General features: G+C 40.7%; 1 protein-coding gene across 3 annotated transcripts in view; it reads left to right on the top strand.

Moving 5' to 3' along the window:
- Window positions 1–25,678, top strand: part of FAM167A (family with sequence similarity 167 member A) — a 52,722-nt gene extending 27,044 nt beyond the window's left edge. For all 3 annotated transcript variants that reach the window (XM_030195565.1, XM_030195566.1, XM_030195567.1), the window contains exons 2-3: window positions 7,129–7,636; window positions 24,224–25,678. In XM_030195565.1, coding sequence (XP_030051425.1) covers window positions 7,271–7,636; window positions 24,224–24,487 — 630 coding nt within the window. In that variant the 5' untranslated portion in view covers window positions 7,129–7,270 and the 3' untranslated portion in view covers window positions 24,488–25,678. The remainder of the gene's footprint in view (window positions 1–7,128; window positions 7,637–24,223) is intronic.
- Window positions 25,679–26,089: the final 411 nt, after the last annotated feature.

Raw genomic sequence — 26,089 nt, 5'->3', positions numbered from 1 at the left:
GCTGATAAGCTCTGATGAAGGCAATGTGGATAAATGGCACCTAAAAAATCATCACCAAAACTCCCCCCTCCCCCACACACTTAAGCGGTATTCTATAAGCCACGCCTAAACTTTGATACAGTTCATAGAATAATGCTTAAGTGGAAAGATTGTGCATAAATTTAGGGTGCCGCCATTTTCACCAATGAAAATGTGATGCAAATACACACACCTAATTTTACACGCAGAACACTGTTATTCTATAATTATGCATATAACTCAACACCACGCCATAATCCTCCTATTTCCATGCCCCCTTTTTCAGGCTGCGCCTAAATTTTAGAAGCAGATCCTTCACTTAAATTTATGTGCATAAGTCCCAATTAAATCTAATTAGTGACAATAATTACTTGTTAAAAAGCCAATTATTGGCACTGATTGGCTCATTGTTCTCTTAAATTGTGCATGCAAATCGGGAGCATGCCTAAAATTGTGCACACAATTTCTGGCAACTTTTATTGAATCAGGGGGTTAATTTCTTCCTCATGCTTAATTATACAAATTTTGAGTACATATGCTGAAAAATATGTTCTGTGTCAGACGATAAGAATATCATTAAATTTGCTTTCATGATCCATGTTGCTATGTAACTTTGGCAGTATTTTGTTACAGATAGGCTGATGGTCACAAATGTATAAGGGCGTTGTTCTAAGCATGAATTTGTGTAATACCATCTTCAGATTTATCTAACATAACATAGTAACATAGTCATTCCATGTCAAGTGGTCTGGTGGTCCCTGCGCGGCCATCACGGATTTCGATGAAATTTTCTGTGAACATTCATACATGTCCCCAATGAGCATTGGTAAAGTTTTACGTTCGCTGATGCAATACTTGCTGAGATATAGTAATCTGTTTGACCCCATACTGCAGCCTTTGCGCAGGGACCACCAGACCACTTGACATGGAATGACTAACAGTTGAACAGTCCATCCAGTCTGCCCAACAAGATAAACTCATTTTACATGGTATGTAAATAGTCTAGTTGATTGGACCAGTATCCAGAACCCTGTTTATGCCCTGTTACTTCAGTGTTTGTGTGGTAAGTGTATCATGGCAGGATCACTCTTGATAAAAAGAGGCTGGTCCATTATACTGAGTTAATTAAATAATCAGGACTGCCTGTTTTGTTTTTATTTTGTAAGATGGATTTCCCCTTGTTTCATATAGCATTAATTCCCCATTCTCCTTAAAGCCAACATATATCAGTATGCAGAATGGAAACACATTGTTTATTATAATAGGGACAGTTCGACACGTCCCTTACTGCTCTCATCTCTATGGTAACAAGTGAAAATGGGTTTCTTCTAGTCCACTGCAGGAGAAATTTACAGTAAGATTTGCAAATAGCTTCCTGGATCTAGTTTATTTCATCTTGTGACCGTAATCTATACTATACCTTTCCAAATATGAAACGGTTAGAAATCCCAGGAGGTTAGAAATACATATTTTCTGTCTGCATAGCTTATGGGTCAATCAATAGTTTGTTCCATGGAGGGACTGTAGTATTTGCCTCATCTTAATGAGCAATGGAAATGACTGAGGAAAATGAAACTGGAAAATAATTCACGAGGTAACTCCATTCCTAAGGTACAGACCAAGTCAGTGGGTCTCAAACTGGTTCTCAGACCCTCTTCCCCAGAGCTGTCTTGGTTTTCAGGATATATTATGCATATTCATTAGAGATAGGTAAGCCTATGCTGTGTCTGCAGGGTATACATATTTATTAGGATTATCGCTTGCCTAAGAAACCTGGAGAGGTAACACCATAACTTCATGGAAGAGAGCCACACAGGAATGGGAATAGTGGGAATGCTGCAGAACCTGTGGGAATCCTGCGGGGATGGAAGAAGTTGCCACGGGATTCCTGCAGGGCTGGGAGAAGTTACATGAGATTCCCACAGGGCTGGGAGAAATTGCCACAGGATTCCCATGGGAGTGTAGTCAAATAGACATCTCACTTATATCTCGATCGCAAAAGAGATCCTTCAATCATGATGTCACACGCTGCACAACACACTTAAAGTAACCAATTTCAGTCATTCACGCATTGTCCTTACATCAGATCTACATAAATCAATTAAATTATAATTTCTGTTTTACGATAACAAACAGTTACTGTCTTTAAAACATTTATGTACCACTAACATTTACCAATATCTTTTTATGATCTTACCCACTGATAGTGATAGAGAGGAATATCTAAACATACAAGCCACTGCATCCAGCTCTGTTTAACAGCACGATAATCCAAAAGTTGCTCTCAATAATTAAATTTAGGTCTTTTTTTTCTTTCTTAATTACCCCTTTCGGGTAACCATTTGCCAAAAAATTTTCACTGAATTTCAATAAATTCTACATCAAGAGGACAAACCTGTTTATAGCGCAAAAATTGTGAGACAGGAAGACTATTCTTAAGATGGGGTGGGTACATACTGTTGTAATGCAGGAAAGTATTATAGTCTGTAGCTTTAGTGAAAATAGAAATAACAAAACACCCACTCTTTCTCACAACTTTCACATCCAAAAAATTTAAACTCATGGTCATTGCTAGTGACATCAAACTTAATGGAAGGGTGACATTCATTTAAATATTGTACAAAGGATCCCAACAGATCTGCAGAACCCTCCCATAACACAAGGATGTTGTCTATGAAACGACACCACAGTTTCACATGATAGTAGATTGTAGAGTATACCCATTTGCGTTCAAAACTGGCTATGAATAAATTAGCAACAGATGGGGCAAAAGACAAACCCATTGCTACCTCTGACTGTTGTTGAAAAAAGGCACCATCAAAACTAAAATAATTCCAGTTTTGTGAGCTGTCAGTTTCACAGAAATAATTAGAAGGAACCAAGTGGCCTGTGCTGGTGTTGGCACATGTTTTGAATGTGAGCAGGTCAATTTTTCAGCGCAGGTTGGCTAGTGAAATGTCCTGCATCCAGCATCATACCAGTAGCCAGCACCATGGCTAATTTGATCACCGGCCTAGAGTCGTCTAGGAAATGTCCAATCACCAAAAAGGCAATTTGTTCTTGCTGATATGGAAGCATATATGATCTAGGCAGGGCCAGCCCAACCATTAGGCAAGACTAGACGGTTGCCTAGGGCATAAGCCTCTCAGACGTTGCAAGGAGTAGCAACAGTCATCGCAAAGCAATAGGCCCTGACAGCCACACAAATTCAAAGAGCTACCAGCACATACTTTAACCTGCATTTTTATAGGACTTTTGTGTGATAATCATGAATGTTGAGTTTTATGGGCCAGATTCTATATATGGCGCCTAAAAGATCTGCACGGAAAACATTTCCACCTAAGTGTATTCTATAAGTGGCCTAGATTTAGGTGCTGTATATAGAAATATGCTTAGTTGGTATCCCAGTGCCTAAAACTATGCGCCTCTATTTACATCAACGAAAATGTGGCGTAAATCCGTGCACATAGATTTACGCTCACTGGACCATATTCTATAACTATGCCACTCTTCTTTTGAACTGCGCACATTAGAATTTATGCGCAGTTCATTACAGAATACGCTTTAGTGAGTTCTAAGTGTGAATTCTAATTATTGACAATTATTGCTCATTATTGCTTGTTAAGTGTTATCAATGCTGATTAGCTTGTTAAGCCATTTATGTTACAAGTGTTGTTATAGAATATGCCCGTATTTCGGCGCACATCTCTAGGTGCGCTATATAGAATCCAGCAGTATAAATACATAAGTATATAAGCATCGCAATGCTGGGACAGACCAAGGGTCCATCAAGCCCAGCACCCTGTCACCGACAGTGGTCAAAAGAACAAGCAATTTGTCCCTCCCATCCCAGAAATACTGTATTCCCTCGTCCATTCAATAACATTCTATGGCTTTTTCCTCCAGGAAGCCGTGGACATTTAGTTTATTTATTTATTTATTTACTTGTAACATTTGTACCCCGCACTATCCTGCTCAATGTGGCTTACATAGTAAAACGGCTTAACAAAATGATATAGAATGGTTCAATACGGCTTACATAGTAAAACAGGATAACAAATTGACATATAGTTATTATAATAGCGTAGTTATTATAGGAAAAATGTAGGGGAGGGGTAAGAAGAAAAATAGATTGTGTGGAGATGGGTAAAAAAAGGAATATGTTAAAGGAATAATAGGGGAATACATTCCGGTTCTGAATTCTTGCATTGGTCTAAATGTGTGCCCTGCTCCCCCTTCCCAGAGTCCACCCATATACATGTCCACCTTTAAAATACACACTTCATAAGATACGCGTGTTTATCCAGTTTGTATACACATCTGTGCACACAAACATGTGTATATGCTTGTATTCTAAACATTTACGCTTGGAACTGTGGCTAACTTGTATTGAGTTTAAAAATGTCTGGCTTTTTCAACTGAGGTATGGAGATTGTCCCCAGTAGTTGATATCACTACTGAAAACAAGACGAAATTTAGTGGCCCTTTTACTAAAGTGTGTTAGGCTGTTAACACGCAGTTCCAGTTTGAGTGCAGTAAGTTGTGCGTTGAGGCCATTTTATGGAAGGGGTGGAACTGGGCAAGGCGTGGAGTGCACTGCCCTTATCATGCACATAGGAGCCCTTTTACAAAGCGCGGTAAGCCCAAAGCAGGCTTACCGCTCGCTAAAAGGGAAGTACCGCCGGGCTACCGCAGCAGCCCGGCGGTAGATCCCTCCCCCAGCACATGCTATTTCTGGCACTGTAAACATATTTCAATTTTTGTAGCTCCAGTGTGTACCCAGCAGTAATTGGGTCTGCATGCTGCCCAGTTACTGTCGGGTTAGCATGGGAGCCCTTACCACCACCTCAATGGGTGGTGGTAAGTGCTCCCCCCGAAATGGCCGCATGGCCATTTCTTGAAAATAGCAAAGACCTCCCTTTTACCCGCTGAGGTAAAAGGAGGCCTCAGCGCATGTCAAAAACACACGCCGATGCCAGTACAGGCCCCCTTTTTTCTACAGCTTTGTAAAAGGGTCTCTAACTGATTAACGTGCAGTTTGCACACGGCCACTTACTGTCTCCCACAGTAAATAGGAGGAACTAATAAGTGCTTCTGTGCTAACCACGCTGAGTAGTGAATGCTAACAGGCATTTTACTGTAGTGACTGTAGGTTACGTGCTAGGCATTCCCCCATTTGGTACTGTGCTAATTTTGCACTTAAAATACTTCGGGAAGTAGGTGAAAGCTTGGCTCTTCAACCAAGCCTTTAATGGAAGAAGTAACTATCTTGTTAGTCTCGCTCACACACACAAGGATTGGCTCAGGCTGCACATACTGCAGCGGGACATGTTTACCCACTCCTACCCTAGCTGAGATAATATTTAGCCATCTCTCTGACCTCACGTGCAACTTTCTTCAAATCAATCGCCTTACTTTCTAACTCTTCCTACTTTATAAGTACATAAGTACATAAGTAGTGCCATACTGGGAAAGACCAAAGGTCCATCTAGCCCAGCATCCTGTCACCGACAGTGGCCAATCCAGGTCAAGGGCACCTGGCACGCTCCCCAAACGTAAAAACATTCCAGACAAGTTATACCTAAAAATGCGGAATTTTCCAAGTCCATTTAATAGCGGTCTATGGACTTGTCCTTTAGGAATCTATCTAACCCCTTTTTAAACTCCGTCAAGCTAACCGCCCGTACCACGTTCTCCGGCAACGAATTCCAGAGTCTAATTACACGTTGGGTGAAGAAAAATTTTCTCCGATTCGTTTTAAATTTACCACACTGTAGCTTCAACTCATGCCCTCTAGTCCTAGTATTTTTGGATAGCGTGAACAGTCGCTTCACATCCACCCGATCCATTCCACTCATTATTTTATACACTTCTATCATATCTCCCCTCAGCCGTCTCTTCTCCAAGCTGAAAAGCCCTAGCCTTCTCAGCCTCTCTTCATAGGAAAGTCGTCCCATCCCCACTATCATTTTCGTCGCCCTTCGCTGTACCTTTTCCAATTCTACTATATCTTTTTGAGATACGGAGACCAGTACTGAACACAATACTCCAGGTGCGGTCGCACCATGGAGCGATACAACGGCATTATAACATCCGCACACCTGGACTCCATACCCTTCCTAATAACACCCAACATTCTATTCGCTTTCCTAGCCGCAGCAGCACACTGAGCAGAAGGTTTCAGCGTATCATCGACGACGACACCCAGAACCCTTTCTTGATCCGTAACTCCTAACGCGGAACCTTGCAAGACGTAGCTATAATTCGGGTTCCTCTTACCCACATGCATCACTTTGCACTTGTCAACATTGAACTTCATCTGCCACTTGCACGCCCATTCTCCCAGCCTCGCAAGGTCCTCCTGTAATCGTTCACATTCCTCCTGCGACTTGACGACCCTGAATAATTTTGTGTCATCGGCGAATTTAATTACAGTGGTAAGGGCTCCCATGCTAACCCGACAGTAACTGGGCAGCATGCAGACCCAATTACTGCTGGGTGCACACTGGAGCTACAAAAATTGAAATATGTTTACAGTGCCAGAAATGGCATGTGCTGGGGGAGGGATCTTACCCATCTATATGTTACAACTTTGCTTTACCCTTCACTACCAATTATAATGTTCTAGTACATATTGTGTTGTCATTGCAAGTAGTATACCATGCCATATTTTGTATTGTTGTTCGAATATTTTTACTGCTCTAATTGCCTCCTGCTCATGTTTGATCTATTCTTAATTAATTTCCTATGTTAAAGTGCATCGCGGGGTCCTTTTACAAAGGCACGCTAGTGTTTTTAGCACATGCTAAAAATAAGCGTACGCTAAAAGCTAGAGATACCCATATATTCCTATGGGTGTCTCTAGCATTTAGGGCGCGCTAATGATTAGTGCACACTAAAAATGCTAGCACACTTTTGTAAAAGATCTCCTGGTTGTTGTTTTTTTTCTACTGACATTTGCCATTCACTATGTTATTGTGATATGAATATTTTTGTTCATCAAAGCTGACAGATAACTTTCTTTGTCTTTTTTTTTCTGTGCTCTGAATCTGGTTGAGTAGAACCTTTTGCACTTAATTCTAAGAATGTTTTCCTTTCACTTATTTTTAGGTATTGACTGCAGTCAAAAGATGGTGAGCAGCTTAGAGTTCTGAATGAATACATAACAGGTGGTAGTAACACCATCTATGCAGTTGTACAGACAAAAACGGCCTAGCAATACAGTATCTCTGTGCACGGAAAAGACAAGAGCATGTCTTTACCAAAGATCCAAATTGAAGAAGTATCAGAGACTGTGAGCACCAGCTCTGGAATCCCACCAGATGACCATCTAAGAAGCCTGAAGGCCCTCACAGAAAAGATGAGGCTGGAGACCAGAAGGCCTTCCTATCTGGAGTGGAAGGCAAAGCTAGAGGATAAGACGTGGAAGAGCCCAAAGCCTGCTGGAGAGCAAGGGGTTAAGGAAAAAAGAAAATCTGGGGATGAGGCAAGTTGCAAAAGAAAGGTGCAAATAAACTGTCAGAATGCCAGTTCTCCCAGGGAGAAGAATCTTACCTCAGGGAAAATAAATACCTTTGACAGCATTGATGAAGCTTTGAATTGGCTCAGGAAGGAACTGGTAAGTGATTTGCTTTCCAAGTAAACCGAGTCTGATTGAAAAAACAGGTGCTATAAATTTTAAAAATAAACAAATAACTGCCTTTTATGCTATAACTTTTATTATTTATGGCACTATTGCACATCAAAGCAGTCATCATTCAAATTAAGAAATGAATATGTTATTCTTTCATAAGACTTACACACCTTTCTTCTTGTATGCTTGTGATACAGTATATATTAAACATGACATCATTATGGCTGGCAAATGGCTCTAATTTTTTAGGTAGACTGGGTACTGTTCTCTCTCCCCCCCCCCCCCCCCCCCCCCCCCCCCCACACCATTGCATGCCTGGACTTGTTAGAAAAATCAGAAGTCCATGCTTGTAGAGGTTCAGCTTCTCATCAATAAACAGAGCCAATTGGCAACCATACTGTAGATAACATTATAAATTTTAAAAAAAAACAACAGCCTGTCTTTATAGGTTTTTACCTATAAGCTCTAAAGTAACTAAAGTAAAGTAAACAAAACATATTTTGCTAGGCCCATTTTTTGTGATTTCAGAATGGAGTATGCAAGTATGGTACTTCACTAGGAACATTTTTTCCCCTTGGTTTTGAATTCGTGGAGTAGCATTTTAGGTAGCACTCCCTTGTGGGTTCAGGGCCCACCTGGCAGGAATCCCCCTTGGGCAAACTCCATCACTCCCTGAATACTTGGCACCTAGTTCCTCTATCTGAGGAAAAAGGGTGTTAGTGGGTAGGATTTCTCTTCCTTTCTACCCAGAAGTAAAATATCTTGTCCAGTTGCTCCTTTAGTCTGTTGTTCTCCTCCCGCAGCACCTTAAGCAGCTTAATTAATCTTTGAACTTGGAGTTCCTCCTTTCAAACTACACCGGCTTATCTCCCGTCATCAGCCGCACTGCTGATAAATCAGTACTTTACTTCCCATCAATTCTGGGTCAGAAGGAGGTAATCACTCCCCAAAACTCAGAGATGTTAATCAGAATCAGTATTGTTCTTGATATATCTTCTTAATGCAGACCATTTCAAGCTTAACATTTTTGGAGACTTTAGTCCTTTTGGCAATACACATTTTGTATCTATATGTAGTTCATGTAGATAGCTGGGTGGCTGCTGGACGTGAGGATCACCTGGTCACTTGCCTTCATGGTGCGAAAGTGGCAGACCTCAACACGTCACCTAGATAAACTTTTAGATAGTCCAGAGGAGGAGCCTGCTGTCTTGGTACATGTGGGTACCAATAAAATAGGAAAATATGGGAGGGAGGTTCTGGAAGCCAAATTTAGGCTTCTAGGTAGAAAGCTGAAATCCAGATCCTCCAGGGTAGCATTTTTGGAAATGTTCCCCGTTCCACATGCAGGATCCAAGAGGCAGGCAGAGCTCCTCAGTCTCAATGTGTGATTGAGACGATGGTGGAAGGATGAGATTTAGATTTGTTAGGAACTGAACAACGTTCTGGAGGGGGAGACTGTTCTGAAAGGATGGACTCCACCTTAACCAGGATGGAACCAGGCTGCTGGCACTAACTTTTAAAAAGGAGATATAGCAGCTTTTAAATTAAAATGGGGGAGTCACCCAAGAGTGCATGGTTTGGTGTGGAGTATCTTCAAAGGATATTATTGAAACAGGACATTTAGGAAATCCCAATAGAAAGGTTTCAATAATGGTGAAAGAAAGCCGGGGGAGTTTAATGGGAGAACAGAGTAAAGGATCCCCGTAAACTTCAATGCACCTTGTAGATACAAGGAAAAAACACAATTTGAAATGTCTATATACAAATGCTAGAAACCTAAAGAATAAGATGGGAGACTTGGAGTATATAGCACTAAATGAAGAGGTAGATATAATAGGCATCTCAGAGACCTGGTGGAAGGAGAACAATCAGTGGGACACTATGTTCTCAGGGTACAAATTAAATCACAATAGAATGGATCAAATTGGAGGGGAGTTGTGCTATGTTACAGAGGGAATTGAGTCAAACAAAACAAATATTCTACATGAAACAGAGTGGAATCCTTGTGGATAGAAATGCCATGTATGAAGGGATAGAGTATACTGGTAGAGCTGTACTACAATCCACCAGGATAGAACGAACAGACAGATGAACAAAAGTTTACAGAAATTAGGAAAGCTGGCAAATTGGGCAATACTATAATAATTGGTGACTTCAATTACCCAAATATTGACTGCATAAATGCTACATCAGGGTGTGCTAGAGAGGTAAAATTCTTAGATGTAATAAATGACTGCTTCTTGGAGCAACTGATCCAAGAACCGATAAGGGGAGCTATTTTAGATCTAGTCCTTAGTGGTATAAGAGGTAACGGTGTTGGATCCACTGGGAAACAGTGATTATACAATGATCAAATCTGAATTGATATCTGGAGTGAAGTCACTAAAGAAATCTACTGTAGCAGCATTCAGTTTTCGAAAGGGTGACTATGAGGGGCATAATCGAACGGGGACGACCATCTCTAAGGGCGCCCATCTCTAAGGTTGGTGGCGCGAAGGGGTAGGGCAACCCGTATTATCGAAACAAGATGGACATCCATCTTTCGTTTCGATAATACGGTCGGGGACGCCCAAATATCAACATTTAGGTCAAAGTTAGAGATGGTCATCCCCAGTTTTCAGCGATAATGGAAACCCATCTCAAAAATGACCAAATCCAAGGCATTTGGTCGTGGGAGGAGCCAGCATTCGTAGTGCACTGGTCCCCCTTACATGCCAGGACACCAACCGGGCACCCTAGGGGCACTGCAGTGGACTTCACAAATTGCCCCCACCCCCCCAAACCCACTCCCCACAACTGTACACCACTACCATAGCCCTTAGGGATGAAGGGGGCACCTACATGTGGGTACAGTTGGTTTGTGGTGGGTTTTGGAGGGCTCACATTTACCAGCACAAGTGTAACAAGTAGGGGGGGTATGGGCCTGGGTCCGCCTGCCTGAAGTGCACTGCACCCACTAAAAACTGCTCCAGGGACCTGCATATTGCTGTGATGAAGCTGGGTATGATATTTGAAGCTGGCATAGAGGCTGGAAAAAAAAATTTTTTAATTTGGGTTTTTGGGGGGATGGGAGGGGGTTGGTGACCACTGGGGGAGTAAGAGGAGGTCATCCCCGATTCCCTCTGGTGGTCATCTGGTCAGTTCGGGCACCTTTTCGAGACGTGGTCCTGAAAATAAAGGGACCAAGTAAAGTCGGCCAAGTGTTCATCAGGGACGCCCTTCTTTTTTCTATTATCGGCCGAGGATGCCCATCTGTTAGCCATGCCCCCATCCCGCCTTTGGTACACTGCCGACACGCCCCCGGGAACTTTGGTCGTCCCTGCGATGAAAAGCAGTTGAGGATGCCCAAAATCGGCTTTCGATTATGCCGATTTGGGCGACCCTGAGAGAAGGACGCCCATCTCCCGATTTGTGTCGGAAGATGGGCACCCTTCTCTTTCGAAAATAAGCGTGTATGACAAAATGAGGAAAATGGTTAAAAAGAAGCAGAAAGGGTTGGCCTCAGAGGTTAGGACTTTAAATCAGGCATTGATGCTGTTTAAAAATACCATTGTGGAAGCCCAGACCAGATGTATTCAAAGTATTAATAAAGGTGGAAAGAAGAGCAAACGACAGCCAGTGTGGTTAAGAGGTGAAGTGAAAGAGGCTATTAGAGCCAAAAAAGCATCCTTCAAAGAATGGAAAAGGATCCAAATGAAGAAAATAAGTAGAAACATAAGCAGTGTCAAGGTAGATGCAAAGCACTGATAAAAAAAGGCTAAAAGAGAATATGAAGAATAACTTGCCGTGGAGACAATAACTCACATAGTAACACCTTTTTCAGGTATATCAGAAGCAGAAAGACTGTGAGGGAATCCATGGGACCAATAGATCATGAAGGAGCAAAAGAGGTATTCAGGGAAGACAATGCCATAACGGAGAGATTGAGGGATCCGTTTACCAAGCTGCTGGAAAAAGAGCCCTGCACTTGGGGCTAACCGCCACTCTGTAAACGGGCCTCTGAATGTATTCTTTGCTTCGATTTTTACAGAGAATGTAAGAGATCTAGCTCTACCAGAAATGTTTTTCAAGGGTGACAATGCGGAGGAACTGAAAGAAATCTCGGTAAACCTGGAAGACGTATTGAGTCAAACTGACAAGTTAAAGAGTGATAAATCACCTGGACCGAATGCCATACACCACGGGGTACTAAAATAACTCAAACATGTAACTACCTGTAATTATGTTTTCTTTTCCTTCATCCAAGGAATTCACCTTAGCATTCCAAGCTGCTGGGCACTGGAAAGAACTTGCTTAGATATTCTTCTCCTCTCGTTCACTTATGATGTTTTGGAGAAAGGTTAAGACCTTACTGTTTCAGAAATTTATTTTTTTGTAATAATGTTTAATTTTAATTAGACTTCATTATTCCTTTTAATAATATCTCAGAGGTTTGCTTTGCTTTAACTGCTTTGAACTGTAAGGTATTAGCGGGATATAAGCTTATATTGTATGATACAGTATGAAATTGTTGATCTGCTGTTAGTAACCTGTCATTAAAATTATCCATAGTACCTGAAGATCGGAGGGTGGCCAATGTAATACCAATTTTTAAAAAGGGTTACAGAGTGATCTGGGAAATTACTAATCGGTAAGCCTGACTTCAGTGCCCAGGAAAATAGTGGAAAGTATTATAAAGAATAAAATTACAGAACACATAGACAAACATGGTTTAATGGGACAGAGTCAGCATGGGTTCAGCCAAGGGAAGTCTTGCCTCATCAATTTGCTTCATTTCTTTGAATGTGTAAATAAACATGTGGATAAAGAGTCGGTTGATGTTAGTGGATCTGGATTTTCAGAAAGCTTTTGACAAAAGTTTCTCATGAGAGACTAATGAGGATAGGAGGCAATGTCTTTCTGTGGATTAAGTATCACGTACCATGTAAAATGAGGTTATCTTGTTGGGCAGACTGGATGGACCATTTAGGTCTTTATCTGCTGTCATTTACTATGTTACTTCAGGCTCATTTTCGAAAGAGAAGGACATCCATCTTTTGACATATAACGGAAGATGGACGTCCTCATAGAGACGTCCAAATTGTTATAATCGAAACCCGATTTTGGACAACTCCAACTGCAGTCTGATGCAAGGATATCCAAATTTCAAGGGGGTGTGTCGGAGGCGTAGCGAAGGCAGGACTTGGGCATGCTTAACACTTGGACGTCTTTGACCCATAATCGAAAAAAGCAAGGATGTCCCAGACGAACACTTGGACGTTTTCACCCGGACCTGTTTTTTTTTACGAATAAGGCACAAAAAGGTGCCCAAAATGACCAGATGACCACCGGAGGGAATCTTTAAAAATATGTCATGGCAGCCTCAGATGTCATACTCAGGTCCATGACAGTGCATGCAGATCCCTGGAGCAGTTTTAGTGGGTACTGCAGTGCACTTGAGACAGATGGACCTAGGCCCATACCCCCCCCCCCCCCACCTGTTACATTTGTTGAGGAAACAGTGAGATCTCCAAAACCCACCACAAATCCACTGTACCCATATATAGGTGCCCTCTTCACTTGTAAGGGCTATGGTAGTGGTGTACAGTTGTGGGTAGTGGGTTTTGGGGGCCTCAGCACACAAGGTAAGGGAGCTATGTTCCTGGGAGCAATTTATGAAGTCCACTGCAGTGCCCCCTAGGGTGCCCGGTTGGTGTCCTGGCATGTCAGGGGGACCAGTGCACTACAAATGCTGGCTCCTCCCATGTCCAAATGGCTTGCATTTGGATGTTTTTGACATGGACGTCTTTGGTTTCGAAAATCGCTGAAAGTCACAAACGTCCAGATCCAAGGATGTCCAAATTTAAGGATTTGGATGGCTCTGATGGTATTTTCAAAACGAAAGATAGACGTCCATCTTTTTTCAAAAATACGGGTTTCCCCGCCCCTGGATTTCGACATTTTGCAAAGACATCCAAATCGCAACTTGGACGTTTCTTTCGAAAATGCCCCTCTATGTAATATTGCTTTCAATTCTGGATGCCGTATCTCAAAAAAGATATAGTGGAATTAGAAAAGGTTCAGAAAAGAGCAACTAAAATGATAAAGGGAATGGAACTCCTCCCATATGAGGAAAGGCTAAAGGGGAGAGGGGTCTTCAGCTTGGAAAAGAGATGGCTGAGGGAGGATATGATTGAGGTCTATAAGATACTGAGTGGTGTAGATTGTAAGCTCTTTGAGCAGGGACTGTCTTTCTTCTATGTTTGTGCAGCGCTGCGTACGCCTTGTAGCGCTATAGAAATGCTAAATAGTAGTAGTAGTAGTAGGGTAGAAGTGAATCAATTTTTTACTCTTTTATAAAGTACAAATACTAGGGGACGATCAATGAAATTACATGGAAATACTTTTAAAACAAATAGAAGGAAATATTTCTTAAAGAATAGTTAAACTCTGGAATTCATTGCCGGAGGATGTGGTAACAGCAGCTAGCATATCTGGGTTTAAAAAACGTTTAGACAAATTCCTGGAGGAAAAGTCCATAGTCTGTTATTGAGAAGGGCATGGGAGAAGCCACTGCTTGCCCTGGGATTGGTAGCATTAAATGTTGCTACTAATTGGGTTTCTGCCAGGTACTTGTGACTTTGATTAGCCACAGTTGGAAGCAGGATACTGGGCTAGATGGACCTGGCCCAGTATGGCTATTCTTATGTTCAGTTCTCCAGATTTGGATTTAATGCTGGTTATAAATTATTTAACTCTTTTGCCTTTGAGGTTTGAGGCTAATAGTTTGCCAGCTTTGTTGGCATCAGAGTAATATACAGAGTTTTGTTTGAAGGAGATGGCAGAAGGCATGTTGGACAATAAAGAGTTGTACTGAAATTTCAAAAGGTGAAGTTTATTTTGAAGAGCAGAGTTTGTAGGGTGGAGTATAGAGAGGATTCCAGGTTGTGAATATCTTCTTCCAGTTCTGCAATAGAGGAGGGTTTGGGTTTTTTCCCCTTTGGAAAGAAACATAGCTGATGATTTCTCCTTATAACCATGCTATGCAAGATTCCCAGATGGTGATGAAAGATAAATTGGGTCCAAGAAAACAACAGGGCAGTCTATCTTCAAGATCCAAGATGGCGACACAAAAACAGAACAGACAAAAAAATATATATGGAAATAAATTTATTCAACCAACAATGCCTGACATAGGCTGTGTTTCATCCATATATGGGCTGCCTCAGGGGCAAATTATGTTGAGAACTGAATACCTCTTATGACTGCAATCCACACGATGGCTCCGTGAATTCCCCAAGGCAACTTTACAATCCCTTGTGTTCTAGTGGTATAGTCAGGGCAGGAGTGAGCCCCAGTCGCTCTTGCCCATGTCAGCTCAACTCTCAAAATGGCTGCCGTGAGCTATTGTGCACTCTCGCAAGATTGCCACTAGAGGTATGGCAGCCATTTTTAGGGCAGAGCCAGCATGGACAGGAATGACTGGGGATCACTCCTGCCTTAAATATACCCCTAGACTGCCTGGAATTGTAAGATAGGCCCAAGGGGAGCACCTACTGGCAGGCAGGGGGGAAAAGCAACTCCTGTTCAGAGGGGAGGGGGAGGGAGACAAACAGGACAAAGCACAAATCTTCAGCTTCCACCAAAAACACTTGGCCATATCCTTTTGACCGAAACCAAAAATGAGCAGAAAAAGGATTTGGGTCTAGTTTCAGCACCATAACTAGAGGAGTGTGGTAGCCATGTTAGTCCACTCTTAAGGTTATCAATAGAAATCAAACAAAATAAAACATGGAAAAGAAAATAAGATGATACCTTTTTTATTGGACATAACTTAATACATTTCTTGATTAGCTTTCGAAGGTTGCCCTTCTTCCTCAGATCTGAAATAAGCAAATGTGCTAGCTGACAGTGTATATAAGTGAAAACATTCAAGCATTACTATGACAGTCTGACAGGGTGGGAGGAGGGGGGTGGGTAGGAAGTATGCATGGGGACATCAAAGCATATCATTGATATTCTAACAGGATGGGTGTGGATAGGTGAGGGGAAAGCTAATCAAGAAATGTATTAAGTTATGTCCAATAAAAAAGGTATCATCTTATTTTCTTTTCCATGTTTTATTTTGTTTGATTTCTATTGAGCACCATAACTGAAACCGAAATTCGGTTGACCTCTGTTCCTAATCACTGTTTCCTCTAAGCTGAGCGGGACTCCTCCAACTGCATTGCTGCCAGTGGGAGGTGGTGCTTCAATATTGTGTTTTCAATCATTAGGGACAGGTAGGTTCCCTGGAGTCCTGCCGAGCTTGCTTGTCCCTCACTATTGAAAATGTGATAGAGAAACAGCTCCCCCCACTGGCAGCAATTCAGTGGAGGACTCCTGCTCAGCTTAGTGGGAACAGTGTTCCCAACTGTAATGCCAACTTGATGTGTGTATTGAGATCTGAGCTGGGAGGTCCTGCTAGATGCTTTCACACTGTAGAAGTGCAATTAGGGATCTGAAAGGTACAATGCAGGAAGTGTTTATATCTTGGAAGAAATAACAGCGCAAATGCTGTTGTTAATGATGTAAACAGTGTAGATTAGACTAAAGCAAATCATATACCTTACTGTTTCATCTCATGGAGGTGACGGTTTTGCAGCTATTGGAATTATATGGGTGTCCTCCTAAATAGTGCACTTTTCCTTTCTCAACCCTAGAAAAGCCTGGATTTTTGATCTGATGAAGCTGAAATCTTCCACAACTTTTTTACACTGCTAATAATTTACAAATCCAGTTTTGCAAATGGACGCTTTATTTTGGTTAAACTTTCCCTGCAAGTGTGTATTAAAGCTAAACTCAGTTAAATATGTATTTTTTGATCCCAAACAACTAAATTCCTTTTTAGATTCTAAGATGGCTGTTAGACTAAGTCACAATCAAGAATAGTAATTATTTCTACTCTGTAATTAGTAGTAATAATCCTGGAATCTCTTATTCAAGCCTTCTAATCCTTATTGGTACAGTTCTTCTCTATAATTTCCTTAAAATTGTGAATTGCCTCCATATTTGTGGACTATAGATGAGTAAAGGATCATGTGATATTTGGATAAGTTTCATAGAATTGATTATATGAGTTAGAATTTAGCATGATAAGTGTCATCTTTTCTGTTTTCAAGAAATGTACTTGAATAAAATTGTAAATGTTATAAAATAAAAAAAAATGTACAAATCCCTTGTTTTTGCATAACCGCTCTATGTTTTTTGTCATGACGGGGAGTTTTATTTTTCAACTAGATCACGCCTTGTAGCATTTGCCATAGGCCTTTGTTTCTGTCCGATGCTGAACGGGAGCCAGGGCTTTCCTTGCAGAAGCAGCTCTGGGTGGTTAGCACCCAGTTCTCATTCCCCACTCCATAGAGTTTTCAGCATACAAGACACTTCTTATTCATCAAAAGCAAATAGACTGAATGCCAAGCCCTCAACAGAGCTGAGCAGAAACTGTGGACCCTCTATTCCATTGTAAGTTTAATCCTTTTGTCAGCAGCTTCAAAGACATTTTTCCTAGCCAAGGTCAACCCAAAAGAAAAAAAAAAAACAGTGCACAAACAGAATAGGTTCTTTCCTGCAAAGGAAATTTTCAAAATGATTGTGTCTTTTGTACCAGTAGAGGCTTTTCTTTTACAATACTCAAGGTCATCAGAGGGTGAAATAAAGAAACGGTCTAGAAAGTAAGGATATTCTGAACTGGGACTGTGTTTTTGTGTTCCCTATATTGTAAAATGTAGTATATATGAGTAGGATGTTCTAAATTTCTATGCTTCCAACTTTGACCTCCTTGAATATTTATTAGGGCGCAGTTCCTAAAACTACACTGAAAATTTCATTAAAATCCTAAATTTAGGAGCATAAAAAGTGGGTAACAGGGAAAGATTCAGGGCAGGAGAAAAAAGTTAGGAGCTCAGCACTGATTTTTTAAAAATTAGGCTCATTAATCTAGGCAAATAAATGACAGGCCTAAATCTGCAAACCTAATAATGAAACTCCTAAAGTAAGATGAATTTTCAGCTGAGAACTTAGGCTCCTAATTTTGGCCAAACATGGAGCACAAATTTAAGAGCATAACTTAGAAGCTTAGCTGGGGGGGGGGGGGGCGGGGTTGGAAAATTTGGCCCATATTTGTAAATATTGTTCAATGCCTCAAGATATATTACTCTCTTAACATGCAGTAGGTCCTATTGCAAAAAGTATCACCTGCACTAAATAATCCACACTAATGCATTATTAGTAGGGATGTGCATAGAAAATTTAGAGTTCATTTGGGGCCCTGTTTACTAAGATGCATTATATACGGTTGTCTATAGTGTTAGCGTGTGCTAAAAACGCTAGCACGCCTACAGTGCGGCTTAGAAAACAGCGCCTTTGGCTTTTCCCCCCCGATCTCTGGGTATTTTTTAGAAATATATAACGCATGGTATAGTTTCTTAACACAACTAAACAACTTAATTCATTGACTAGCGTCATTGAATTAATTTAGTGCACACTAAGGGCCTCTTTTACTAAACCACGCTAGCGATTTCCAGCGTGGCAATGTCCACAAAGCCCATTCATTTTTGAATGGGCTTCGTTGGCATTGCCTCGAGGGAATCACTAGTGCAGGAAAGAGGCCCTAAAATGTTTTAAGGTACACTAGCGAACTGAATGTGCACTAACGAATGCATACTCCTAGCTATTAGTGAATGTTAACATGATATCACTTATTAGTAAATCTAGTCCTTTTGTTTGTAAAGTGCAGATTATAAATTTGGAATTTAATTACATCTGTAATTATATTTCAGAAACTTAGAAACAGAAAAAATCTTGGCAGACAAAAGGCCATATGGCCTATCTGGTCTGCCCAACAATACCAACTACTGAGCTCTACAAACCTTTCCTCTCCCTTAGAGATCCTCTGTGCTTGTCTCAAGCCTTCTTGAATTCATATTGTTCTCATCGCCACCACCTCCACTGGGAGGTCATTCCACACATCCACCACCTTTCTCCTTCTGAGTCAATCACCTTCATCTTATGACCCTTTGTTCCAGAGCTTTCTTAACTGAAAGATAACTTGCCTCCTTATGCCACAGAGGTATTTAAATGTCTCTCTCTTATCTCCCCTCTCCCGCCTTTCTTCCAAAATATACATTTTGAGATCATTAAGTCTGTCCCCTTACACCTTATGACGAAGACCACTGACCATTTTAGTAGCAGACCCCTGGATTGAGTCCATTCTGTTTATATATTTTTGAAATCAGTGTCTAGAATTGTACATAGTACTCTAACCCCCCCCCCCCCACACACACACACACACACTTACAAAACCACACAGCAGTGCCGACACAGCCCATTCGAAGTATTCTGAATGCTCACCAGGCCTCTTCTGATCAATGAATCATTCAAATCTGAGAACAAATCATAGCATGATTAATACAAGATACCAATTACCAGCTCCTTCTAAAATTTCCTTACAACCTCATGGATTTTTCACAATGGGCTCCAATTTCAGAAGGAGCAGGTGCTTGATAATTTGCTCTAATTGCTATGTAGCTAAATCTGTTTTGCGCGCTGTAATGAATTAGAGCATACCTGATGATGTTATCATACACGGACTTGGCTATCTGACATTGCTGACATAAACCCATCCATTGTGGCAGGAAACCTAGGGAGTACAGTTTTCAGCTTTATTTATTTATTTATTTTAATGCAGGGCACAAATAATTTTTGTTTTCCTTTCTTGAATTACTTTTGATTAGAAGACCAAACATTGAGTTATATGTTTTTGCTTGTGACCTACATTGGCCATGGTGCAAGAAAAGGTGCTGGACTCAGTGGACATTTGCTGTGACCTAGTGTGGCTTCACTTGTATTCTTATTATTCCACTATCTTAATGAGCCTGATAAACTTCCTTTTTTCTCAGCAATGTTTACTAGGCTGGCATACATGTCATAAGTACATACGTGTTGCCATACTGGGACAGACCAAAGTCCATCAAGCCTAGTATCCTGTTTCCAACAGTGGCCAATCCAGGTCGCAAGTATCTCTCAAGATCCCAAAACACTACAATACATTTTATGCTGCTTATTCCAGAAATAAGTAGTGGATTTTCCCAAGTCCATTTTAACCAACCCACTCAGTTAAGAAATCCCACGTTCTATAATTACCCTAATCACTCCCTTCCGTCTTCTTTCTTCCCTTACTTAATCTCTGCACAATACTAAATGTATCTGTTATCCTGTAATGGCAATGTTAACAAAACTATGTAAGCCACATTGAGCCTGCAAATAGGTGGGAAAATGTGGGATACAAATGCAATAAATAAATAATGGTCTATGGACTTTTCTTTTAGGAAGCTATCCAAACCTTATTTAAACCCCACTAAACTAATTGCTTTTACCACATTCTCTGGCAAAAAATTCCAAAGTTTAATTACACATTGAGCGAAGAAATATTTTCTCCAATTTGTTTTAAATTTACTACTTCGTAGCTTCATTGCGTGCCCCCTAGTCCTAGTATTTTTGGAAAGACTAAACAAGCGGTTCACATCTACCCGTTCCACTCCACTCAGTATTTTATATACCTCTATCATATCTCCCCTCAGCTGTCTTTTCTCCAAGCCGTTTCAGCCAGGAAAAGGATTGTTAAAGCTGAGCTCACAATCACATACTACTACATGGTGTCTGTGAAAAAAAACAAGGGACCCCTTACATAGTTTCAAAATACTTTGCAATTGTTTAAATATTTAGGGCCCTGTTTACTAAGCCGCGCTAGAGGTGTGCTAACGTTTTTAGCGTGAGCTAAGCATTAGCACGTGCTAACCGTATAGATGCCCATAATATTCCTATGGGTGTCTACACGGTTAGCGCATGCTAAAAATGCTAGCACACGTTAGTAAACAGGGCCCTTAGTATGACCTTTGAAAATACATTAGTATAATGGGAGTTTTTCTTAGCTCATAATTTGTGTTCACGTGTCCTCCTTCAACCTTTATTTTATTTATTTATTTTCATATTTGTTTCCCGCCTTAATCCAAAATGCGTAACAATTAAAAAGTACATAAAATCATAACGAAGTCTTCAATTCATGCTGCTGATCCCATGGACAACCAGTAGCTTTCCCCATGTCTATCTCAATAGCAGACTATGGATTTTTCCTCCAGGAAATTGTCCAAACCTTTTTTAAACCCAGATACACTAACTGCTCATATTGTGAGTTTCAGAGCTTAACTATTCGTTGAGTGAAAAAATTTTTCCTCCGGTTTGTTTTAAAACTGGTACCATGTAACTTCATCGAGTGTATCCTAGTCTTTGTACTTTTTGAAAGAGTAAAAAAAAAACAATTTACGTTTACCCATTCTACACCACTCAGGATTTTGTAGACCTCTATCATATCCACCCTCGTTTGCTCTCTTTTCCAAGCTGAAGAGCAGTGGCATACCTAGAGTAGTTGACACCTGGGGCTGGTCATTTTTTAACACCCCCCTCCAAAATCCAGTACTAGTCATACTGAAAATACAAAACACTCAGGACCTATAGAGCAATTCTACCATACCATAAGCAGTAATTTCTACGAGTCACACAAGGAAAAGGAAAGCATCTTAAACATTGTGAGCACTAGAACATCAATTCACCTATTGTAAAATGAAACCAGACAGAATAATACAGATCGTCGATCCTGATACATCCTAATCCACTATAGAATAAGGCGAGATAAGTGCATCTTAATTGTTTTTATAACATTAAGAAAATTAATTTCACTATATATTAAGATAGAAGTTATTTTTTGCACTTATATTTCTGGTGTAGTTTTTTGCCAATGATGAAGAGTATTTAGCTCTGAAGCTTCATCATTGGCCTCCACAGACAGATGTAGCTACCTCCACAACTCCAGCTTCCATCCTTCACATACAAAAAGATCCATCATTTACAGCCAAGCCACAAGATACCACCGTATCTGCTCTGACCCAGGGGACAGAGACAGACACCTTAAAACCCTGACTGAATCCTTCAAACAGAAGGGCTACAACCCCAAAATAATCTCCAAGAATATTGCCTCCTCCCTCAAAACACCCAGGGAGAATCTGCTACAGTACAAAAAGAAAAAATCCACAGACAGAATCCCGCTTGTAGTGACATACAATCCAGAGCTGGAAAAACTGAGGAAAATCATAAGAGATCTACAACCTATACTCCAGGAGGATGAATTACTGAAAGAGATATTCCCATCCCCACCAGTACTGGCCTTCCGACAGCCACCCAATTTAAAACACAAGCTAATCAGAAGTAAACTTCCTTCACAGACTGAAAAGGAACAGAAGGGCACACTTCCCTGTAATTTATCCAGTTGCAAACTATGCCAAAATATTTCACAGGACCCCAAAGTCATCCACAAAGGAAAGTTATTCAACATAAAGGGATCTTTCACTTGCTCATCTTCCAATGTGGTATATATCATTCAGTGTAAAAAATGTAACGAAGGATGCTATATTGGAGAAACAGGCCAGATGCTTAAGACAAGATTCAATTTACATAGACATCATATGAACAATACTGGTGCCAGCAGGGTTCCCACGCCTGTTGGTCAACATTTTACAGGACCAGGACACTGTACCAGTGATTTCACAGTGAGAATCCTCAAAGGTAACTTTAAAACCATACAAGAACGTAAGACCTTTGAAGTCAGAATGATTGAATATTTTAACACCCAACAGAAAGGACTTAACAAGGATCTGGGGTTCCTAGCCCATTATAAACCATAAAGCTGTATGTCTCTGTTGATCACCCTCCCCTCACCTATCCACACCCACCCTGTTAGAATATCAATGATATGCTTTGATGTCCCCATGCATACTTCCTACCCACCCCCCTCCTCCCACCCTGTCAGACTGTCATAGTAATGCTTGAATGTTTTCACTTATATACACTGTCAGCTAGCACATTTGCTTATTTCCGATCTGAGGAAGAAGGGCAACCTTCGAAAGCTAATCAAGAAATGTATTAAGTTATGTCCAATAAAAAAGGTATCATCTTATTTTCTTTTCCATGTTTTATTTTGTTTGATTTCTATTGATAACCTTAAGAGTGGACTAACACGGCTACCACACTCCTCTATCATTGGCAAAGAAACTACACCACAAATATAAGTGCAAAAAATAACTTCTATCTTAATATATAGCGAAACTAATTTTCTTAATGTTATAAAAAACAATTAAGATGCAGTTATCTCGCCTTCTCCAGCAAAACAGAAAAGTCCTCCACCCAACATTGGCCAGCTTTTCACACTGCTGTCTCAAGGTCAAGACTTTTCTTACATAGCGCTAAAAAAACGTAGTTGCCGATACTCCAGCAGCCCAGGAATGTGGAGTATGAGTTTCTCAAATTTACTGCTAACAATCACAGTAGTACTTGCAACATAAGTTCATAAGATGTAACATATATAGGTAACCAATCCAGTGTGTTTGAAAATTCCTTGTAATCAAACCTGTGGCACCCAAGACAATGAGAAATATATCTGTATCTTTCTGCCACATTTTCTTCGTATCCAGTCGTATGTGTTGGTACTTGAGGATCTTCTCTCTCTTCACGTAATTTGGAGTAATCACTTGGGACTGGCACTTCTGTGATCAATGCTGTTCTAGTGTTTTCCTTTTTTACTTCTAGGTCCTGTTTCCTTGCCTCCAGCTTTCTATCAGTCAGAATGGGAATGTGCCAGGTGATCATGTGGTTATGTGGAAATGTCAAGTTATCATTTAGGCTCTGTGATAAGTGGGAAGAATGGTAGAGATGAGTATGTGGGGATTTTATCTGCCACTAGGTAACTGAACACAAAAGACTCACAAAGAAATAACACAACACCAAAAAGTAGGAAATGGAAGGAGGGTCAACAGACATTGGGATAATCAAACGAAATGTAATAGAGTCTTGTATAGCTGTAAAACCAAAGACTCGACACGGCACAACGTTTCAGCACAGACTTGCATGCCTCAGGAGTCTGACAAGTACTAGTCCTGCTGATAGAAGTAAACAGCTGCATAAAATAATGTCTGAAGGTCTTGAAAAAGCTCTGTTTACAGAGCTCGCCTTTTCTGTCATAATGTCTTCTGTTGAAGGTTTAATAAGCCGTTGCTGTGGATTTGTTTGAAAATCATTCATGCACGGTCTTTTTCAAGACCTTCAGGCATCATATTATACAGCTGTTTAGTTCTATCTGCAGGACTAATACTAATCAGACTCCCAAGGCAGGCATGTCTGTGCTGCAACACAGTGCCGTGTGTTGGTTTTACAGCTATACAAGAATCCATTACATTTTATTTGATTATCCCATTGTCTGTTCAGCCTACTTCCAATTCCCACTTTTTGGTGTTATTTTTTTCTGCCAACATGTTCTACTGTTCTGTATTTATCTCAACATATACTATTATATATTTTTAAATGTTCCATGTCTATGTTGTTTCTTGTTTGTTTCTCCTGTAAGTATCAACTTGTTAAGTATAAAATTATGACTGTATATAAATACAACATGATAGTAATAACAACAATAAGCTCGACCTATTTACTTTTCTGTATATATTTCAGACAGAAATGCGCCTTCAAGACCAGCAGCTGGCAAGACAGCTAATGCGTCTACGCAGTGACATCAACAAGCTTAAAATTGAACAGACATGCCATCTGCACCAGCGGATGTTGAACGATGCTACCTACGAGCTGGAGGAGAGAGATGAGCTGTCCGACTTGTTCTGTGACTTCCCTTTGACAACATCATTCAGCCTCTCCACTCCCCTTAAACTCATCGGAGTCACCAAAATGAATATCAACTCCCGAAGGTTTTCTCTCTGTTAAGGGAAAAGATAGAAGGTCATAAAAGGAGAGCTAGTTCATGCTTAACACTACATGGAACCTCAAGAGGCAATGAAAGGGAGAAATGGAAAGCTGTTTCATCCAGCCCGTGTGACCAAACTTGTGTTATGAATTAACTGTGTCTGGAGAGGAAATGGAGAGAGAGTCTACTATAGAGGTCATTCTATGCTGAAACTGGATGATCTAGTCTTTTACTAGTATAAGTTCTATAAAGACCTGGACAGCACAGATAGAGCTTGTGCACTTCTAAGTGTTCTGGTGGATGTTAGGCAGGTAGTATCTGCATACGCAAACTAGGCATGTGCCTTGGGCCTAAAGGTTTAGGAGGGGCCCCCTTGAATAGCTCGCAAGGTAGATTTTTACCATGGTAAGTCACCTGCTGGCAGAAAGAAGACTTTGGGAGGGGAAAATCAGACTTACCATTGCCTGTAGATGTCTATCTGTTTTCCCCACCATTTCTGCATTGTCCTGTGAGAAGGAGCAGTTGCCGAGCAATGGTTCCTAACCACTGCTTACCCTCTACTAGATTTCCTGTGCAATCGGAACCATGTGGGTTCCTATTTGTGGGAGTTATAAAATGTGTTTGTTATGATGGGGGATGCACTAGTCTGCCTAGAGCCAACCCAATGGGTTATTCCTGCCCTGAGTACTGTTGAGACAGAGGGATGCCATCAGCCTTAAATAAAATGGGAAAGGTCATCCAAAATCACACAGTTGGCAACATTTCATGCTGTATAATTTAAAAGGGTGTAAAGCCTCTTTGTCCATCTGGAATCTAAACCCTTCCCCTCTTACAAGCAAGATGATCAAATAAGAAAAAGTCATACTTGTATCTAAAATGAAAGAAAGGGCTTACAAGGAAAATATTCTTGTGGTCAACACAGAAGACAGTATAAAACAACTATGGTATAAGATTGTATTTTCTACCAAAACAAAACCTCTTGGCAATGTTGTCCAAGCCCTATTAGCTGGAACTCTACCCATCTTGATGTTTAACTTAAACTGCAGTAGGGTATTTCATCATTCATATTATTATCCTAATACAGTAACTCATCGTGGTAATATAATCTGTTGATCCACACATATTAAAAAAAATTATTTTTATAGATCTGAACAACATAGATAGGGGTACGATTATGAAGCATTTTTGCTTGGGGGGGGGGGGGGTATACACATGCACAAAGTAGGTGCACAGAAAGATAAAGCTTACTGGTTCCTAATTAGAAATAAGGAATACATGCAGCTGGTGCACAGGAAATATACTGTATTACAACTAAAGGTTAAAATTTGGTGTTCTCAACACTGACCTTGGGACACACCTAACCAGTCAGGTTTTTAGGATACCAATAAAGAACATGCATGAGATAGATTTGCATGCCCTACCTCCATGGTATGCAAATTTATCTAATACATATTCATTGTGGTGTCCTGAAAACCTGACTGGCTAGGTGTGTCCAGAGGATTGAGTTGAAAACCCCTGGATAAAAGTGACAGTAAACAGGAAGCAGGAAACCAGAGAGATATAGGAATGAGCCACTAGGTGGCATCAGCATAACTTAATATTTGCAACACCACCCTTTCCGT

This window comes from Microcaecilia unicolor, chromosome 3 (assembly GCF_901765095.1).
Source record: "Microcaecilia unicolor chromosome 3, aMicUni1.1, whole genome shotgun sequence".
Classification (NCBI taxonomy): domain Eukaryota; kingdom Metazoa; phylum Chordata; class Amphibia; order Gymnophiona; family Siphonopidae; genus Microcaecilia; species Microcaecilia unicolor.
This window is presented reverse-complemented; position numbering and strand designations above follow the sequence as displayed.